General features: G+C 42.4%; 1 protein-coding gene across 24 annotated transcripts in view; it reads right to left on the reverse strand.

The window, feature by feature from the left end:
* The window catches only part of NRXN3 (neurexin 3), a 1,192,693-nt gene that overhangs the window by 286,774 nt on the left and 883,279 nt on the right, over window positions 1-22,640 (reverse strand). For all 24 annotated transcript variants that reach the window (XM_077925136.1, XM_077925127.1, XM_077925120.1 and 21 more), the window contains one exon: window positions 9,598-9,779. In XM_077925136.1, the coding sequence (XP_077781262.1) occupies window positions 9,598-9,779 (182 nt within the window). The remainder of the gene's footprint in view (window positions 1-9,597; window positions 9,780-22,640) is intronic.

Below are 22,640 nucleotides of genomic sequence, written 5' to 3' on the forward strand. Positions count from 1 at the left end.
AGGCGAATTATTCATAGTCTCTGAAGGTGGTGGGATGCATCAGAATTGGATGTATCTAAGAACAAAAAAGTTTGGGCTAGGGTGGAGTAGAATGTTTTGATCAGTCAGGGCAAAAAGACTAGGTTACTCAAAGTAATAAATAATTCTGCTTTAAAAATAATAATTAAAACCATTGTTTTTATTTCCCATGTCTACTCAGCAGCACCACACTGATCAGCATTATGTATGTTCAAATGCCATTTCCATGCTTTTAAAGGTATCCCACACAGAAGATCCCATCATCCTCGGCCAGCATGGCCAATGGTCAAGGGTGATGTAGTTCAGTAGCGTATGGAGGGCCATACGTTCCCCATCCCTGGTCTACACTCTGGTCCAGCAGCTACTCTCCATAGTCTTAAGCAAATATCTCTCTCAGTCCTGCTAAGTGTAAATACCATGGACTGAACTATGCCTCTCCTACAACTTATGACAGAGTCAACTTAATCAGTGGATGAACCCATTCAGCTCCACGATCTTTGCAAACTAGGAAGCAATGCAACACCTACATTCCACTCAAGCTCCTTCAAATTTATGCCAGGGCATACACTTTGTAAACCACTTAGAAGACTATTTCAAACTTTGGAATCTATTTTGGCATTCAGCATCATACAAATACACTAATTAAAACTACAAATAATAAACAAAATTTGCCAAGAAGCAATCCCCCCTTCGTACTCCATATCCCACCATGTGAGTTCAGTCTGATGTTAAAATACAGTAGACCCACAACTTACATGCATTATGTGCAAGTTACGTGCATTTACGGTAACTTGTGTGAATTCAGCTTTATGTGCTAGGTCAATTATTTTAAAATAAATAAATAAAAAGGGGGCAGGCATCTAGGGGAAAAACTTTGGCAATCCCAGCTGCCATTGCACCCAATGTGTTTCAACTATATATGATATTGGCTTTATGTGCTGTCCCCATGTAAGCTGTGGGTCTACTGCAGCTAGGACGCAATTGTAGTGGGCAGGTTGGCTATGCCAGAACCCTGATTTGTCAAAGGCACCCTCCAGACAGAACCTCAGAATAAGAGAATTGTAGAGTTGGAAGGGACCCCAAGGGACGTTGCAATTCATTGCAGGAATAACAACTAAAGAATTCCTGACAGATGGCCATCCAACCACTGTTTAAAAGCCTCCAGTGAAGGAGAGTCCACCATATTCCATTGCAGTCTGTTCCACTGTCAGACAGCTCTTACTTGCCTTCATTTATGCTCCTTCCATAAGTTTCACAAGACTAATCAAGACCCGCATGGAAAAGAAACTGACACCCTTAACGTGTGGTGAGCGCACGTCAACAGAGTAAGAAAGTGCATCTCATCCATCATCATATGGCTGAGGGAAAGGTGCAAGCATGTGAGATTCATTTCTTTGCCAGGCTGCCTCTAACTTTGCAGGTTTATGTTCAAGAGGCTGTTTTTCTGGGTTCAGTAATTGACAGCAATAACAAAAAAAATAAGCTATTATCAGGCTTGTGAGCAGCAGAGGTAAATTTGGGCTTAAAGTGAGCAACTTGTGTTATCATCTGCTTCAGATGAGAAATATCCTCTGCTGCTGTTATATCCTACCCTAGATTATGAACTACCTCATGGGAAGCCACAACTCACTCAAATAATGAGCACCAGGTATATGAAACTGGGAAAGAAAGCAGGAGAGCTGCCCGGTTCTTGTATTGCAGGGAGGGGCTGCAAAGCCCCCCCCCCCCCACGATTTCACCCACTAAACAATGGCAGAGAATGGAATTGTTTTTGTTTTACCCATCTCAACTTTTAAACAGAGAGGTCAGAAAATCAGCCTGTTTTAACACAAGCTCTTCCTATTAACCAGAAGCTTTCCAGTTCAATTATGTTTTATATATTGTGATGTTGACTAAAGGGGGGTGCCTCTTAGTGCAAATTATACCACCCCAGGCTGTGATCCCAAAAGATCTCCCTTGCTAAGCAAATCCTGCTTTTGTCCCTATATGTCTGAAAGATCTCCAAGGACAGCAATGTCATCCCAAAGGAGCTGATGTGAAGCCAGGCAGTGTTGTGGTCATGTCTTATTCCTTTCTGTGTTATTTGTCTACATGCACACCCCCAACAAAAACAGTTGCACCTATTCAGCTGGGAATGTGAATTGTAAATCAATTTTATTAAAGCAGCCCAAACCTCTGCAGAGCAACCTCCTCTCGGATTAAGAAAGGATTATTTCCATTTACCTCGTGTCAATTAAGAAAAGATTTCAGCTTCACAAAAATGTCAGACTTCAACTAAATCAGAGGGTTTTATGAGAAGGTTTTCACCACTTTAAATAGGTAGGTTTAATTAAGCTGTTGGCTATGTATGCAAGCAAACAAGGCTCAAATCGCTGCTGAGCTAATCTCCCTCTATGGTGGGCAAAAGGCTTTGCTTATCCTCAAAGGATTCCTCTGGCAGGATGCCCTGATCACTTCTGTAGGGAGTTTTGCAACAGTGTCTGGTCTCATTTCCCCCCTAATTGTGGGCCCTTGAAATCATAGGCTAGGTAGGACTATAGCAGGATAGGTATAAAGTACAAATTTGCAGTGCTCTAAAGCTCAGGAGACAGTGGGAAACAAACCTTGGAGGGGGGGAATGCACTGGAAGTTGCAGATCAGGTTACCTGTGCAAAAACAGGTGTGATAGTGTGGGCTGTAGGCTGCACTGTGAAATAAACTAAGGGTTGTAACCACTGAGTTAGATGAATGTCGGACATAGTGAGTACTTGTAACATGGAATGACAGCTTGAGTTATATGATAGCCTCAGTTGCATAGATTCCATATCTCTATTCCAGTGAACAAACAATTCCATTCTCTGCCATTGTTTAGTGTGTGAAATCTGGTGTGTGTGTGTGTGTGTGTGTGTGTGTGTGTGTGTGTGTGTGTGTGTGTGGCTTTGAGGCCCATCCCTGAAATATGAGGACCAGGCAGTGGGTGATGATGTTAACCTGGGGGTACTCAAAATAGCAGAAATGTTAGGATCATGTGTATGCACACACTCAAGTAGTTAGTGTAAGATGCAGGCTCTCCATGTGTTATCAGTAATGTAATCCCCTTATTGTGCCATGATTTGACCACATCAGTGCAAACAAACATCCATGTGATGTGCACATAAAAAATCACAGCAGTGTAAATCCATTTACACGCACACTTTCAACGATCTAATGCACTGCTCTCTGTGCGCATAAACCACACTTTTCTCTGTCTTTCTGGCAAGACACAATACTCATATTTATCTCTCTGGTAGAGACGTTGTGGGGATTAATTAGATAATATTTTAAAATGCCATTCTTTGCATGTTACTGAAGAGCTGCAAATGTGATGGCATCTTAGTGAAGAGGGATCCTTTGGACTTGTTCTTTGCAAAGTACTTTAAGGACCCTATGGGAAGAAAGACATTGTGTAAATATATTATGATTTTAATGTGACTGAACTTCATTTACCTCCTTTTAGTAATTAATGCTATTAGTCTGCCTTTAAAAAACACATTTAATAGTTAATCAGGGCCTGGAACAATTTCAATGCAGTCTGACACTGCATCAAGCAGCGGTTAACCTTTGATGCAATGGGCACATCAGACATCAAGCCAGGGGTAAATTAAACTAATAATTGCCCTATTTAATTTCCTCCAAAAGGCAGCTTTCGGTGCTTAAGTGGTCACTGAATTATTGCTGCACCCTGCTGCCATCCACTAGCAATGAGGCTGGGATTTTGATTTTTGGGGATGCTGCAATGCAGGTGGTGACTAAAACCTAAGAAGCTAGAAGCTTTGATTATAGCCAAATTTAATTCTGTTTCTCTTTGTGGGCAATTATTTGTGCAAGTGCAAGAGAGGAAGCCAGGGGAAAGCATACACTTATCCTGAATATTTCTGGCCACAATCCAGATACATTCACACAGCCCAAACGAAGTCAATGGAATTGTTTAGCGGTGCTTTCAGAACTGTATTTTAGCATGCAGTTTACATACAATTACTTTACAGCAAAGGTGTAAGCTTAACACCTCCACAGCTTGCTTTGTACTGTAAGAGAACTGGCTAATGTGATAAGAGAGAATGATCCCAATAGCTTCTGCATGTTAGCAGTTTAGTATATTCAACAAATATCTGTAGTTACCACATGGGATAGAATTACCGTATTTTTTGCTCCATAGGGCACACCGGACCATACGGTGCACCTAGTTTTTAGGGGAGGAAATAAAGGGGGGAAATTATTATTTTTTCCCCAGCCGCCGACCCCAGCCCGAGCTTCCCCCGACCCCCGACCCCAGAACAGGCTGCTATCCACAAGCCTTCAGAGCCCGAAGGCTTGCGGATAACTGCCTGAAGCCCGGGGAACTCCCGCCGCACTCCGAAGGCTTGCAGATAGCTGCCTGAAGCCTGGAGAGCGAGAGGGGTCGGTGCGCACCAACCCCTCTCGCTCTCCAGGCTTCAGCGAAAGCCTGCATTTGCTCCATAGGATGCACACACATTTCCCCTTCATTTTTGGAGGGGGAAAAGTGTGTCCTATAGAGCAAAAAATACGGTACTCATATGTTACCTCAGCTCTTCCCCCGCCCCTATTTTTAGCAGTGAGAAAATGTGCTCTTACTCTTCTTTATGATCTTGCAACTTCTGGGTTGCTAGTAAGAATTTGTCATTTTCCACCATTCCCCCCAACTACCTCCCTCCAATTGCTGAGTTTATCCTGGGTTAGAAAGGATTCCTAGACAATATAATCCTTTATACTCCTAAGCAATCTGGTACTTTCCTAAAAGTGGAAACTCTAGCATCAGACAGAAATCAACAGGTATGGTTTTTCCTAGGACAGAGATGCATTGATAAATCTCTCTCTCACACACAGAGAGACACACACACACAAATGAGGTTCCCAGGGACATAAATGCAGCTAACCAGCAGGCCAGTAAAAGATCCTTGTTGAATTGCCAGTGCTATTCAAGACCATTTCACAGAATTACACAGAATTACATAGCGTTATTAGCCACCCATTCCTCCCCCACCCATTAGTAACCGATCACATTTGCCCAAGGGAGGAGAAATTCCAGCATTGCTCCCAGACCTGAACCCTCTGCCTCACAAGCTACTAGACTAACACACCAGTTTTTCCCTTGGTGGCAATTCAGCCTTAGAGTTTCTTTTGCTATATATCCATCAAAGTAGCATTAAGAAGTTTTCAGCATTCAGCAGTTGGAAGCACAAGGATTTAAGCATATGATGTCTGTTGAGTGGGTGGTTAATGAATCCCCATATCAGTGCACTGAGCCTCCATGCTGGTTGAATGCAGCTGGGGATCAGAAATCCATCATCTTTAGCTACAGGGCGTCACAGAGTTATTTCTTGCACTGCTGCACTGAGCTATACACCTGGTGTACTAGCGGCAACAAAGATGGGATTCAGGCTTGTTTGGAGGGTCAGCAAGACAATTTGAAGTGGCATAATGGCAAGCAGCCTTAGCTACAAAGAATAACATTGGGGGCTGTGTGCACCCAGCTCCCAGCTTGATCTCCATGCCAGGAGAGGTATAACCTGCCAAATTTCTGGGTTGCTCCTAAGGGTGAATGAGCAGGGTCAGAAAAAATAGGTAGCAACCCTAATGCAGGTTGAAGTATCCTCAGTAGGCCAACTCTATTCACACAGCTGACTAACAAAATCAAAAAGCTCTTAAACTCATGGAAGCAAACAACCATAAACACCAACATACTATTTTCCTGAATGTCACATTATTAAAAATAGAATATTAACATAGGTACTTCCATGCTGTTCTTATATAGCCCATTACCACTCAAGCAGAATATATTGATAATTTCTCTTGAATGTTTCTTTTATTCCACTGGCTGACTCTAAAAACTATCACTGTGTCTCAACGCTCAGTCACGGTTTGGGTTAGTTTCAGACATGTAAACTGTTCTAGGTCAAATCAAAGGCGGTTTGGGGGCAGTGCAACCGGTTCTGCTGCACTGGGCACCGACACTAGACGGCCCTGCAGGTTTTCACAACTTTAACAGAGTGAACTGCGCAGAAGGGAAGGTGAGAGGTGGCAGGGGCGCCAAATTTTGGCCTTGCATGGGGCACCACTGAAATTTTAAAGCCGAAGGTTTGCCACTGGTCAGATCCTTGAAGCTTACTGCTGATGCTCTCTCCTCACTGGCTCAAATATAGGAGATTCCAGAGGCAACATGAACCAAGTTTGGTTTAAATTGGAGGAGACACTATTAGAGGCTTATGCCATTTTTGCAATTGCTTTATTTACAACAGTGTGTTACAGTGGCAAGTGCTCTTACCAGGCAGCAAACTGTCTGAACCCCAGAAACAGGCCCCACTTCCTGCCTTCAGCTAATTCCCAGGTCTCTCTGTCTCTCGCACCACATACTCCCCTCCCCCCCCCAAGAATCCTTGGAACTGTAGTTGGTTAAGATAATTGGAATTGTAGCTCTGTGAGGGGTAAACCACATTTCCCATTATTCTTTAGGGGGGAAGCTGTGTGCTTTAAATGCATGATGACACACTTCCCCTGCTAAAATTCCATCTTATAGGCATCTCTTTGCCACCTAGGATTCCAGTTCTCCTTTCCATCTAGTCAGAAGACCAAGGGAATTTTCTTGTGTCGGCTGCATTACAGGAGCTAAAAGTGGCTACTCCCACCCTCAAGCTTCACCTGCCCTCCCAAGCCATCTGTGGAATTGGAGCCAATCGACTTCTTTTATAACTCTACTGGGGATAAGATAGGGCTGCACTGATAGTTTGCAGTAAATACCCAAATGAAAGACAGCAAAATAAAGCTTCACTGCACAGGCAGGTGATTTATCTCTCCCTGTAGACATCAGCAGCACAATATCCATCATAAGCCACAGCTGTCCCGCTCACTCTCTGTTTACTCTCGATGAGCATTTTTACATGCTGTAAATCACAAGGTGGCAGCTGTAGTGAGGTAAGGTGAGGGCATGGGCAGATGCCCTGGTCCCCAGTTGAAACCTTGCAGTCTACCCATGCTGCAGGTATTGCCCCTATTCTTTACTATCCCAAAAGGCTGTGCCACCCAAATGCACCAGAAGCCTTCTCTGTGGCACCAAGCAGTTGACTCTCTCCCACCCCCATCTCTCCTTCTCTCCTTTCTCTCTCTTCTAGATTCAGCCCTGCACAACATAAATGCCTAGAAATTCATGAGCCGCGTGATTCTGGAGGGTGCGCCATTCATTTTCCCTGGGCTGCCAGCTCACTCACATCTGCACTGTAAATCAGCAGGGAAAAGGTTTCAGAGGTTATAGATTCTTGTCATACAAAACAGATGCCTGAGCACATAAATCTCCAGAGTGTCTAAAGGGCTCATAATTAAAAAATGAGTCCAAATGGATTTTCCATAAATTACATCTACAAAAGAAATTAATAAGATACCTTTTTGTATTCCCCTCAACCAGTATGCAAATAAGGAAATTATGTGGTAATAAACGTCCGGCGATTCCCCGGAGCTGTCTGCAAGATGTCAAGAGGGAGGTTATAGAGGAGGGATGCCCAACGTGAGTTGGAAAGCCAGCATCATATTTAGTTGATATCTGTCCGGATCTCATCACTTTATACCTGTGAACGATGGGAACATGGTGGCTGCCACATGCAGGGATGGCATGTAGGGAGAAGAGTTCTGTACACTTGCTCCCCACTCTGCACATTGGATGATGTATGTGGCTCTCCCAGACCTGACCCAAACTGGTCCCATGGGTTAGGCAGAGACAGAGGTGCTCCTGCGGAGGGATCACAAAAATTCTGAGACAACAGTCCCTGCTGAATGCGCCGACCCATTTTCAGGTTTATTACTTTTACAGCAGAGACCTATCCTTCATTGTTGTGATTCGCCTGGCAGGCTCTGCCCTCCTTTTTAGCCTCTTTGATATTTCTTGTGTTCCATCCACGTTCTTCTCTAAATTCTTTCTACAGCACAGTAATCTAAACCTAGGGAAAATCTATTTTTAGGCAAAGAACTGGAAGAGAGGCGGCTAGAGAACTGTTTCTTAATTGATTTTTTATTGTCTTTAAATTGTGCTCGTACAAGCTTAGCTATATTGTAAGCTGCTTTGTGAAGGGCTTTTGCCTTAAAAAGCAGAGTATACACCTAGAATAAACTAATAAGCACTTTTGGTATAATAACATGAAACATATGGGATGATACCCAACTGGCAGAGATGTGGGATGAACTCTTTATGCTGGGCTGGGGAGGGTGCTTGATCGGAGATATCCTTCTGCTCAGTTCTGCTGGCTGAGTCAGCCTGTCACTACCCACCAAACATGCAGGCAGGACACATGTGGGGAGGAGGGAGGGCTGAACCAGTCCAGGATCTGCTGGGCCTGATTTGGGCCCCCACTTTCTGCTGCAGCTGCTGTGAGCAACTAGGCTCTGCAAAACCTCACTGGTGGGATCCTCAGAACAAACTCATCAAAATTATGGGCTTAGGTTATTTGGTTGCCTTCTGCCTCAAAATAAACCATGCCCTTCCAACTGTACAGTTCTATGATTCTATAAGCATAATAGGTGCATTATGCACATATAGTAGCACAACATCATGATAAAGGGATACACTGATAACATGCTTATCTATATGAGGTTACATGAATTAGGGTTGCAATCCTGTGCACGCTTACCTGGGAGTAAGGGCCAATTGATTGAGTGCATTTTACTTATGAGTTAAAACATGTATAGTACTGCTAACAAATCAACCTTAAATTTGTCCAACTAAGATGGCATACTGAACCCTCACTGCTCAGATATGCAGCTCACTGGGAATCCACGATCAAGCCATGATTTATCACCCAACCAAGCTGACACTATATAGGATTCCGTTGCACATAAAACCAGATTTGTTGCAACTGCTCTCATCTGATAGATTAGGACAAAGAAGAAATCAATCTCATTGGATAAACAATAAACAGTATATATTGCCGCTGTGCCGCTAGGTCCAACACACTGTACACACGTTACCAAATCAGGATTTTGTATCAAAACCATTTTAGGCCACTTGCTGATTTCAAAGAAATATCACTGAAGTCTTAATCTAAATAACAGACCATGTAGGTTGTTTCTGCCAATCTTGTCATTCCAACTCAATATATGGGCAGCAGCCATTGCAAACACAGCCACCAACTCTATAGGCACCAGCTGCCAAGGCTCTAAAATATGCAGAGCATTTCCGTGGAGTGAACACTGAACTGTGGAAAGGTGGTGTATACCTTTAAAAAGAAGAAAGAATAACCAAAATACAAGTAAACGAAATCAAACCCCCAACTAGTACAGCAACTTTAGGCTGATGCGCAGAGTTATAACACTTTATAAAGAATTACGATAACTGTGGGGAAATGGCAGTATTCAATTCAATCCAATCACAAATTCTCTGCATGGCTCGGATATTGTGTATTTATTCCTATGTGCTGTACTTTGGGCCAATTAGATTAAAGTGTGTACGTGTCTAGGGGTTGCTTTTTGTCTTTTGTTAAGACTCCTGGTTTGTAGAAAATGGAGCGAAGCCAGCAGAGGAAGTGAGGCGTACAGGAAGGATAAGAGTCTTGTACTCACTATGTGAAGCTGCAGGAAGTCAGTAAGGCCAGGCGCACTGTCGATCCGAACCAAGATGCCATCTTTCACTGTTGTGCTGAACCCGACAGCAAGGCGGTCTGTCCTCGTGCTGGGCCTGTCATTTGCTGGCCAGGTGTAAAGGATGAGGCCTCCACTTTTCCCAAATATATATGTGGCACCAGCTTCAAAACAGAACAAGAGAAATCTACGAGTTAGCTTACCCAGTTGCAGTAGCATTGCAATTGTAGCAGATAACACTGTGTCTAACTACGATATTCCATTTGTGAGAGTGATGAAGTCCAAGGCCTAGGGGGTGGGGTGGGGGCTGTGTCACCCTGAATTAAAGTTGTGAACAAAATGAATTAATAACAAAGCAAACGCTAAAGAGATATGCACGAACATTTTCAGACTCTACTGCATAATAGCACAAGGCAGATAATGCATCGTCTCTAAAAGCCTTTTATATATTGTGATGAACAACCCAGTTAGGCTTCTTTTGCATTGAAATTCATTCCACATCTCTAAAATGTACATTAAAATCTTCCCACAGAGCCTGGCATATTATAGTTTGCAGCTCCTGACTGGTGAATCTGCCGTATAACTTCCCTTACCTGGAGGGAAGGAAGACCAGAAAGGCTTTAATTGGGGGGGAGGATATACATTTGCCAAGTCCATCAAATCTCTGACCAGCAGCCAATCCCATCAGTGAATGTAGACTTTTCTGCCTTTGCCTTAAAGAGTATTTGCTATGCAGATTATTATGGCCTTTTAGAATAGAATACACGCCTTCCAAGCACTGTTGAAATGAATATTCATGCTATTTCTGGTTATCCTAAGTGAACGTACACGGGATTAACAAGGGAACCACAAACAGATAAGTGGTACTTCCTTTTAGGGAAAGATAAATCACAGGTGATAGGCTTTGCTGTACCCATTTAGTTAAGCTGTGCTTCAGGTGCCCATCTCCAACTAAAGACAAGAAGCATTTGCAATAAAGACAGCTAGTAGGTTTTATCATGCACCCATGATTCCATTATCACTAACACAAGTCAGAGCAATATCAGAAGCTGTGTTGCTTCTAAAGAAAAACAAAAAACCCAATTCAGTTAACAATACATCCATGGGAATCAACCAGCTAGCTGCACATGGAGATAAGGTGTGGTTGTTCAGTGCATGATCTGGAGAAATAACTTGCCTTCCAATGACTGATATAGAAAAGTGGGGGATGACTTCCTTTTCTCAAAGCTTTTCAAGAGGCCAGAATATTCAGCCGAGAAAATAAGACTCATGAACAGCTCAATATTTTGAATGTTTAACTGGAATTAAATCCCAATTCATTTCAGGGCATTTCCCAAACTGTTAAGTTCTGAATTATATTTGAGTTTTCACATGATGTGAAAGCCACTTCTGGAAGTATTGTGGAATATAGTGCATATTTGGTGCTTGTTTCCATATTATTTGTTTTTTTTTTCTGGAATCAAATAACACAGAAATGAGAAGTGGCTTTTATGCTGTGTGAAAGCTCAAATATAATTCAGAACTTAACTGTTAGAGAAACATCATGAAAATGGAACAAACTGCCATTTGAATGCAGTCTTTGTCACTGAATACCCATTGCTGAGGAGGAGAATAGCAACAACACAGCAGGATTTGTTCCCTTCATGACCTGCTTTGGGGCATCCCAGAGGAGGAAATCATATGCTGAACTAGGTCAACTTTTGGTCTGATCCAGCATAGTTCTTCTCACATTCTTACCTAGCCTTCCCCCCTCCCAAAACAGCATATCTCGTTTAAATAATTATCATTGCCATTTTGTACTCCAATTTCCTTCAGCTGCTTTGCCTTTTTTCGTGTCCCTAATCCATTCCCTATGATTAGCACCTTTATGCCTTCTTAAACACTTCCCATTGTTGTTGTTGTTGTTGTTGTTTAGTCGTTTAGTCGTGTCCGACTCTTCGTGACCCCATGGACCAGAGCACGCCAGGCACTCCTGTCTTCCACCACCTCTCGCAGTTTGGTCAGGCTCATGTTGGTAGCTTCAAGAACACTATCCAACCATCTCATCCTCTGTCGTCCCCTTCTCCTTGTGCCCTCCATCTTTCCCAACATCAGGGTCTTTTCCAGGGAGTCTTCTCTTCTCATGAGGTGGCCAAAGTATTGGAGCCTCAACTTCACGATCTGTCCTTCCAGTGAGCACTCAGGTCTGATTTCCTTAAGAATGGATGCGTTTGATCTTCTTGCAGTCCATGGGACTCTCAAGAGTCTCCTCCAGCACCATAATTCAAAAGCATCAATTCTTCGGCGATCAGCCTTCTTTATGGTCCAGCTCTCACTTCCATACATCACTACTGGGAAAACCATGGCTTTAACTATACGGACCTTTGTTGGTAAGGTGATGTCTCTACTTTTTAAGATGTTGTCTAGATTTGCCATCGCCTTTCTCCCAAGCAGCAGGCGTCTTTTAATTTCGTGACTGCTGTCACCATCTGCAGTGATCATGGAGCCCAAGAAAATAAAATCTCTCACTGCCTCCATTTCTTCCCCTTCTATTTGCCAGGAGGTGATGGGACCAGTGGCCATGATCTTCGTTTTTTTGATGTTGAGCTTCAGACCATATTTTGCGCTCTCCTCTTTCACCCTCATTAAAAGGTTCTTTAATTCCTCCTCACTTTCTGCCATCAAGGTTGTGTCATCTGCATATCTGAGGTTGTTGATATTTCTTCCGGCGATCTTAATTCCGGCTTGGGATTCATCCAGCCCAGCCTTTCGCATGATGAATTCTGCATATAAGTTAAATAAGCAGGGGGACAATATACAGCCTTGTCGTACTCCTTTCCCAATTTTGAACCAATCAGTTGTTCCATATCCAGTTCTAACTGTAGCTTCTTGTCCCATATAGAGATTTCTCAGGAGACAGATGAGGTGATAAGGCACTCCCATTTCTTTAAGAACTTGCCATAGTTTGCTGTGGTCGACACAGTCAAAGGCTTTTGCATAGTCAATGAAGCAGAAGTAGATGTCTTTCTGGAACTCTCTAGCTTTCTCCATAATCCAGCGCATGTTTGCAATTTGGTCTCTGGTTCCTCTGCCTCTTCTAAATCCAGCTTGCACTTCTGGGAGTTCTCGGTCCACATACTGCTTAAGCCTGCCTTGTAGAATTTTAAGCATAACCTTGCTAGCGTGTGAAATGAGTGCAATTGTGCGGTAGTTGGAGCATTCTTTGGCACTTCCCTTCTTTGGGATTGGGATGTAGACTGATCTTCTCCAATCTTCTGGCCACTGCTGAGTTTTCCAAATTTGCTGGCATATTGAGTGTAGCACCTTAACAGCATCATCTTTTAAAATTTTAAATAGTTCAGCTGGAATATCATCACTTCCACTGGCCTTGTTATTAGCGATGCTTTCTAAGGCCCATTTGACTTCACTTTCCAGGATGTCTGGCTCAAGGTCAGCAACCACACTACCTGGGGTATACGAGACATCAATTTCTTTCTGGTATAGTTCCTCTGTGTATTCTTGCCACCTCTTCTTGATGTCTTCTGCTTCTGTTAGGTCCTTTCCACTTTTGTCTTTTATTATGGAAATCTTTGTACAAAATGTTCCTTTCATATCTCCAATTTTCTTGAACAGATCTCTGGTTCTTCCCATTCTATTGTTTTCCTCTATTTCTTTGCATTGCTCGTTTAAGAAGGCCTTCTTGTCTCTCCTTGCTATTTTTTGGAAATCTGCATTCAATTTCCTGTATCTTTCACTATCTCCCTCGCATTTTGCTTGCCTTCTCTCCCCCGCTATTTGTAAGGCCTCGTTGGACAGCCACTTTGCTTTCTTGCATTTCCTTTTCATTGGGATGGTTTTAGTTGCTGCCTCTTGTATAATGTTACGAGCCTCCATCCATAGTTCTTCAGGCACTCTGTCCACCAAATCTAAATCCTTAAACCTGTTCCTCACTTCCACTGTGTATTCATAAGGGATTTGACTTAGATTGTATCTTACCGGCCCAGTGGTTTTTCCTACTTTCTTCAGTTTAAGCTTGAATTTTGCTATAAGAAGCTGATGATCTGAGCCACAGTCAGCTCCAGGTCTTGTTTTTGCTGACTGTATAGAGCTTCTCCATCTTTGGCTGCAGAGAATATAATCAATCTGATTTCGATGCTGCCCATCCGGTGATGTCCATGTGTAGAGTCGTCTCTTGTGTTGTTGGAAAAGAGTGTTTGTGATGACCAGCTTGTTCTCTTGACAGAACTCTATTAGCCTTTGCCCTGCTTCGTTTTGAACTCCAAGGCCAAACTTGCCAGTGGTTCCTTTTATCTCTTGACTCCCTACTTTAGCATTCCAATCCCCTATTATGAGCAGAACATCCTTCTTTGGTGTCACTTCTATAAGGTCTTGTAAGTCTTCATAGAATTGGTCAATTTCAGTTTCTTCAGCACCAGTAGTTGGTGCATAAACTTGGATTACTGTGATGTTAAAAGGTCTGCCTTGGATTCGTATCGAGATCATTCTATCATTTTTGAGATTGCATCCCAGTACAGCTTTCGCCACTCTTTTGTTGACTATGAGGGCCACTCCATTTCTTTTACGGGTTTCTTGTCCACAGTAGTAGATATGATAGTCATCCGAACTGAATTCGCCCATTCCCGTCCATTTTAGTTCACTGATGCCCAAGATGTCAATATTTATTCTTGCCATCTCATTTTTGACCACATCCAACTTACCCAGGTTCATGGTTCTTACATTCCAGGTTCCTATGCAATATTTTTCTTTACAGCATTGAACTTTCCTTTCGCTTCCATGCATATCCGCAACTGAGCGTCCTTTCGGCTTTGGCCCAGCCGCTTCATCAGCTCTGGATCTACTTGTACTTGTCCTCCGCTCTTCCCCAGTAGCATGTTGGACACCTTCCGACCTGAGGGGCTCATCTTCCAGCGTCATAACTTTTATATGCCTGTTGTCTTTGTCCATGGAGTTTTCTTGGCAGGGATACTGGAGTGGCTTGCCAGTTCCTGCTCCAGGTGGATCACATTTGGTCAAAACTCTCCACTATGACCTGTCCATCTTGGGTGGCCCTGCACGGCATAGCTCATAGCTTCTCTGAGTTATTCAAGCCCCTTCGCCACGGCAAGGCAGTGATCCATGAAGAGGACACTTCCCATTACTCTTTGTAACTGTTGCTATACAGGCTTCATCATCTTGCAATGTCTTCCTTTGCCTAGTCTCAAGATTGTTCCTAGATTCTACTGCGGTGGGCGTAAGACTTCTGCAATGTTTACACCGTGTCTGCTTGCCACAATAGCACAAACCATCTCTTTGTATTAATTAGCACTGTCTCTAATAATGAATTAACAGGGCTTCTCTCGATGTGCAGGTAATTCAAACAGTCCTCTTTGAATGAGGGAGCCCTCAACGATCTTCCGTCCTCAATTATTAGTAAGCTACTACATTTCGCATTATGCCAGCTCACAACATTACACGGTGTAAATCAGTGCATGAAACAGATGGCTGGCAGTGTGACTCTAAAGCGTCGGATGAGCTGTTCCCACTTGCAATACCTTGCATGTGCCCTTTGCCCCAGGACATTTTTCACTAGTAACATTCGTGGTAGAAGTAGACTGTGATGCTTGACCTGCAACTGCTGCCTAACACAGTAGACAGTGCCAAGTTCTCCCATCTCTTCCCTGAGCATTTAGGCAAATTGCTCATGGCATGGCATTGTCACATCATGCATTTCCCTTTGTGCACATCACTGGCAGGGCAGAGAAATGCGGAGCAATGAAATTCTGTCTGTCTAAGCATTGTAAGGAGAGGGAGACATGAGGCTGCCATTTTCAGCCCTGTGTTGAGCAGCATGTCTAGCTCTTCCCTAAGTGTGCTTGTTAGTTGGACTGAGTCACTTAGGAATGTGGTTAATGCTATAGGCAAACTGGAAGAAAGCCACTTTAAAATGAAAAACAGAATCTACTCAACAAAGGCTTTTGTTCAACTCACAAATGGAAGAATTTAAGGATCGCTTTTAAAAATTGCATTCCTTCTACTCACTGCAGGTTCTGAGAAGACAAACTATGGAAAATACTCACACGTCTTCCCAAGAGCCACTTGGCCGCACACGGTGCATATCAGAGTCCCCATGAGTGCTAATTACACCCAGTTATAATGATTGGTCTGTCACGGCACTTAAGTGCCCAGCAAGATGGAATTTGACATGAAGACATGCACTGTTTTGTATATCTGTGAAAGGATATTTTAGGGTGGGGCACCTAATGGATTTTCCCTGTAGGGGCATTTCACAAATCAGAATCCTTGTAAACAATATATATCCACCCTACATTGTAACTCATAAGCCCTATAAATTTGACTACACCTTGACAAAGTACAGGAAACTTTTTGAATTATGAGTTGAGGAAAGAATAAAGCTACCAGCCGCTCCACAATACACAAAGAGTTTATCCCTATAATACCTTGGAACAATATTGCTTACTTTAATTCCTGCATTTTAATAAGAGTGAGTTACAGGCACAGGCCAATTGCTTGTTCATGATGGGGAAGATCAGATTTTTGATCCTGATGTGGAGCCAGCAGTCTCCAAGGTCCAAGTCCAGTTATCAGCAGCAGAGCCACCGAGCCACCTTTTCCCTCAAGACACAAACAGGCTTAGACTCAATGGTCTTATATAACCTTTAAGCTGTACGTCTCAAAACTTAAAAGGATGCTCAGCTCCTACAGGTTTTCATAGCAGTGCAGACTGATGCTATAAGCATGTGCTGTATAGTACACATACTTTAGGATAGACCTACATTAGAATGTATGAGAAAGGGAATCACAATGTGATTCTTATGTGCAGAGAATAAGACGCAAAATGTACTCATTTCACATGTTTTCAATTTGTGGCCTATTCTATAGCTTATTCACAGTGCATTTCATGCATGTATGCTTGGATGTAAGTACTGCTGTGTTTAACTTGCTTTAATCCCTTGTAAATGCATTCAGAACTGTACCCTTAGTCTTCAATCCTGTCCTCAGTTGCATGGGGGTAGTTGCCAGGAGTGCCCTTGACCCTGCGACCATGGGTGCCCAGAGCTGTGGGTGCAATGCAGCATGCATGGTCCTGGTGCCGAAATTTGGGGGTGCCCCGCCCAGGGAGTTGGCACCTATGGTAGTTACTATTGAAAATGGTGGGATTTCTTTTTAAATAAGCACGCATATGATTGCATCTTTAGAATTCAGTTAATCCAGACTGAGTTGCAGGAAACTGCCGCTAGTCATTTTTGCTAGCACCAGAACAATTGCTTGTACCAGTCATGTGTCATAATGGACAAAGTGAGTTTGCATTTGAGTGTCTGGTGTATGAGGAGCAGACTGTCATGGCAGAAGCAAACACAAACCACCAACTTCTAAGAGACTCCAATTAAATATATTCAGAGACAAAATATATAAGGAACCCAGTCCATAAACTCTGACAATGAAAACATCTAATACTTCTGCCATTTAAATTAACTCCAATGAATCTCTGAGTGTGGTCATGAACTCCTTTGTGACAAGCAAACCTCCTATTCGTTCTGTTAATCCAGCAGTCTGAGAATATGAATCAAATGATAAAACAATTTCCACCTGAAATAACACACAGGACACACACAGTTTGCTACCTTCCCCCCAATTCATCACCATCCCTTTGTTCTCTTGCGTGTAATCTCTAGTAAATATAGATGATAGCCTTTTATTTATTTTTAGCCCTGTTCTGTACAAAGACTGGGAACTTATTAAGCAATTGCTTAATAAAGGGAGAAATTGACCTCCACAAAAGCCTGTTCTTTTGGAAAGTAAAGAGACCCAGAAATGCCCAAACAGCAGTACTATCTGCTAGCCTATTCTTCCTGAGAATTTTAATTTTCCTATTTCATGGATACCCGCCGTTCCATTACAGGCCTTCTGCTGAGTACAGTAGTTCTGACGGGGCGCTTTTCGGGATGCTCAGAATTCTACTGCTCAGATCCTATTATGTTTATTAATCATCGTAACCATGTAAATCCCCCCCCCCCATGCTAGCAGGAACCTATCAGTTCAACTGAAGGCAAATTTGCTAGCAGGGCATATTTTGGTCTTCTTACTCGGCAGGATTTGCAAGTTACCAAGCCGCTGAAATTGTCTAGCATATTCTTAGTAACCAGCACGGCAGTCAGGTTGGAATCCGTAATACATCACAAACAATTAAAGTGCATTTAGCTTGCTACAGCAGGACCCAGTTCAACACGCAAAGAAGACCTTGGCAAGAACTGCACTGAAGTGCCAATTAAACAAGGGAGACTTGAGCACTTTCACCTGGGTGTTTAATGCTTTTGCAAAATTGCATTGAAATAAGACGAAAGGTCTGACAGACGCACAAAGGCGAGGAAATGCAAAATAAAAGCCAGGCACTTATCTCACTATACCCAGGCTCTCTGGTTCAAGAAATCTTGTATCAGTAGGAAGGTGTTAACAAGGGAAAACTGAGAAAGTATAACCTGAATATCAGGAAAGATAAGTACCCAAGGACAAGCTCTCCTAGGTAGTGGAGAGAAGTGGAAATATCTCGACACTTATTTGAGTTGCATATAATGAATTACTTGGGGGCAGGGGCAAATAGAAAATGTGCAGCATACAAATAATGGTATATCATATCATTGGGATGAAATGGATATGGGTCCAGATGTGTGAGTCTGGAATGATTTACCCAGCTTAAAGAGCTTGATTGATGTATTCATTTCAGAATATATAGGTATGCTTGCACTGGTTTATCTCTGAAGCTCTCATGTGTCCACTTAGTGATGCAGAAGCTCAGCTCTGAATCAAAGCCATCTAGAGACTCTGTCCCATATTAGCTGTCATGAATCTTGTAGCTAGCAAAATGAGGCAAAGGGTCTCTTCTTGTTGTCTCGCCACTGGGATCGGCTTGTTGGGTGGTGGCATAGGCTTCTCTATTGTGGCAACCCATTGTGCAGATTCCCCTTTCCCTGGAACAAGGTTTGTTCTTGGTGGACTGCTTGTGGTTTGTTTAGGGTGGAAAAACCATAAGCTCAGGTTCACAAGTAATGCTAAGTCAAATCATGGTCTGGGTCTGGGTAGCACAGCATCAGGGCTGGGAAAGAACTGAAGCAGTTGCAATTTTCTCTGCAGGCACCAGCCCCCTTACTCATTCATGACGAGCCATAGTTTGGCCCAACATTATGTGCAAACGAGGCCACTGCGTTCCTTCTCCCTCCCACTTCTCTGGTGCCATTTAATTCTCCTACACGGCATGATCCCAACCAATCAGGGGCCACTTAGCAGCGAGCACAACTGTGCTTGGGCTTCCCAGGGCAAGCCCTTTAGTTTTTCTCTCATTTACTCTTCTTATATGTGCATAATATATTGGGCAAGAGATACTTGTAGGAGCTGGGGAGAGACATCAAAAGGGCTGAAGGAGTATGTGGTGTTGCCATCAAATGTGCTGGTTCATTTGATCTCTATTCTAATGGGGGACCCTTTCAAGGAGGAAACAAGGAAGTGTCTTGTTCCATCCATCATAAAGGAACAGTCTCTTTATATCCTTTTTTTTTCTCAGAAGAAGCTTTACCTTGCCTCAGAACAAATCAAAACGGAATGGAGAGCCCTGTGAAAATGCAAAGCTTCCAGGGCAAAAGTATAATCCTTGGAAAGCAGTGCTTCCCCACTTAAAAGAGTTCTCATGAACCAGCTGCTTTTCTCGTCAAGATTCTGCTCTTGGACGGACAAACCCTCAGAGACCCAATATGAGCACAGCAATCTCATCATCTCTTCCTTAAAAGACATACATTGTTTGACATTAATTAAACAGATTTCTCTTCGACATTCACAGGAGCTTGGGCTTCCTCTTCGCTAAAAGAATGAAGAGGAAGGAGTAAAGGGACAAACGAAACGCAAAACAGCAACTCAGAGCTGCTTCTGCTTTTTTAAAAAAAAAAGAAAGCAAATTAATACAAGTCACTTTCCTCCCAGGATATAGGCTCTCACCTTTCCTAATGAGAAGCCTGCACCCTGTCCCCCACTGCCAACCCAAAGACACAGAAAAGCATAGCAATAATCAACAGCTATCCCAGATCTTAAGCCAAGATGACCACACTTGCTGATCTCCCAGGATTGTTGGATTTCTGTATTTCAATGAGGTTGGGTGGCCCTCAGCGTCCCTTCCAACTCTAGGATTCTATGATTCTATTATGACAGCCCCCATCATTCCTGACCTTTGGCCATGCTGGCTGGGGATAATAGGAATAATTGTATTTGAAAGATACAAGTAAGGTATGAAACAAGGTAATAATTTGCTGATATGTTTATTGAAAGGAATGCAGGGTGTGGGAGATGTGGGGAAGTTCAGTTGGCAATGTAAAAATGCTTTTGAAAGTTGGATTCTTTCTTCTTTCTTTTTTTCCCCTTTCTCTTTTATGATCTCTATATTTCTGATTTTGTATTTGAAAACGCAATAAAAATATTTTTTTTTTTAAAAAAAGGAATAATTGTATAGCAACACTCTTGGTAGGCACTTTGGTCCCATAGTACAAGACACACAGAGAAAACTGAGGTAATACATAGCATAGATTGTGAGCTTTTGTGTTACACTGAACTCAGTCTGGATGCTCAATACTCTCTTGTCTGTTTGGCCTGAGGAACATTTTGTGTATTCTGAACTCTAGCACCCTGCATTTCTAACTATAGTTTATACAAATAACACTGGCTTGTGTTTCATTAATCTTGCTTCTTGGTGTGACTTCATGCCTTCTTCCCCATCTGCTTCTCCCACTAATCAATGTGGCAGGATGAGAGAGCTTTAATTATTCCAGGTTAAATTATACAGCGGTTTCCGTTACATTATACACAAATGAGTGAAAATGTGCAAAAAGTTGCCTCTGTTGCCTCTTTGTCAATGCTAGAAGAGTTGATCCTCAAATCCCCTCCTGCTTCTGCCATTCTGCAAGTTCACTGAAGGAATGAGTGTGGACTTCGCCTGGTTTATGACTTTGTTTTCCATGATAAACCTATTCTTTAACTTAAAGGGGAGTTGAGTTTTGCATTCACTTTGCATCCAGGAAAGGAGATAGAAAAAACTACTGTAACAAATTGGCTTGATTTCCCACCTGGATAGCGCAGTCTGGGCAATGGGGGGGGGGGGGAGTGTCATTCATGATTAATAAATTATTGAATTACTCTGAATTGAAATATGGAGGTGTACTTTTCACTGAGCTTCACGTCTATTCCTGCAGTGTGCAAAGTTCACATTACAACTGAAGATAAAAGAGCACAGATTTTTTATTCCCTAGAGATCCCATCTGCACATTAAAAAGAAGGGTAAATGAAGCAAAAAGCATACATTTTATGTGAATGAGATGCATATCCATACACTTCATTCCTTAGGTGCAACTAACATTAAATACCTTTTTTACAATTAATACAGGGAAGTGTTGCTGGGGGTTAAGCCATCTGAATCCCCAAAGGAAAAGCCAGATGGGTGGAAATTATCCACACAAATTTGATCTGTATCTGATGCAAGTGAAAACACTGCTAAAAACTGTGTCCTGCTGCCAACTGCAAACATGATCTCATTTTTCTTGGCAATGGCTTGATAAGGAGGCCCATGGAGAGAATGTCCTTGGAGAAGACCAGGTGGCAGAATGCCAAAGGAGAACAACTGGCATTACCTATCAGTAGCATAATTGCATTCTCAGTCCTCTTTGGGGGGGGGGGATGATTAGGAGGTACCTAGTGAACTGGCTAACCAGTGAGTAAGTCCATTTTAGGTATCTAAAATAAAATCTGGCAATCAAAAATTTTACTTTGTATAGGCCCCTTTCAGGATTGTCCTAAATGATCATGTCTTCATTCCACCCACTTAACACGGATGTTTCTGCTGTGCACCACTGACTTCCATCATGTTCATTTTGAAGAATCTTAAGCTCCTTGACCCTGGGTCCCTTCATGAACATCTCTGTGTTGAAATGTAGCCCCCTGGACAGTTCCATACTATATTTCCTGAATTAGGGTATCATTTTGTGGCTCTCCAATTCATTGCACCTGATGGACTATGGAATCTTTTCTGCTGCACAGCCTGTTTGTTTCTGAGCTCTGAGTAATTTTTGAATCCTTGGTTTTCATAATATGAGACCAACCTGCTCGCCGCACAAAGATAACCCTAAGAGAAGGCACTTGTACAGAAAGTGTTAAACACTCTGATTACCCTTCCACAAAAGAATCTGTATATGTTTGCTGATTGGGCCATACACCAGCAAAACAGTGTTGATAAATGCCACTGGGAACCAATAGGATATTGCTTTATTTTATAGGCTTCTCCTTTTGTTCTAATCTTACTGGGAACTGAAATACAAAAAAGGATGAACACAGTTCTTGGGTTCAACAGCATCCCTTCGGCTATTGGACGTTGACAGAAGGCTGAAGGGTCTGGGAGAATCAGCAAAAATCACCTCCCTCCCCATTCTGTTGACAGAAGCCTCCATTGTATTAAAGAGCCTTCTACCAGCACACCACTAGATAGATAAGCCCCCTTCATTCTTCTTATAATCTGCTTGTTTCCATTCTGGAATGAAAATGAACCTCTGCAAACTCAACACACACACACACACAAACTAGTTGGAAGATTCATTTTAGGGAAGCTTTTAAAGTTTAATAGATTATTGTATTTTAGTGTTTTGTTGGAAGCCGCCCAGAGTGGTTGAGGAAACCCAGCCAGATGGGTGCAGTATAAATAATAAATAATAAATTATTATTATTATTATTATTATTATTATTATTATTATTATTATTATTATTTTACTTGGGGTAGCAAATAAGTGGCATTTGGAGACCAAGTCATAAATCCTGGGCATTAAATGCAATGGCTCTGTCTACAGTATGCAAACAGTATGATTCTAAGGTAAATTTCATAGACTGGGATTTTTAAATTTTTGCTTTCTTGAGCTAATCCAACTGCCCTGGGCTCCTTTGGAAGGAAGGCTGGGATATAAATTAATGAAATGATAATTAATAATACTTACAACATTTCTTAA

Source organism: Podarcis muralis, chromosome 1 (genome assembly GCF_964188315.1).
Source record: "Podarcis muralis chromosome 1, rPodMur119.hap1.1, whole genome shotgun sequence".
Classification (NCBI taxonomy): domain Eukaryota; kingdom Metazoa; phylum Chordata; class Lepidosauria; order Squamata; family Lacertidae; genus Podarcis; species Podarcis muralis.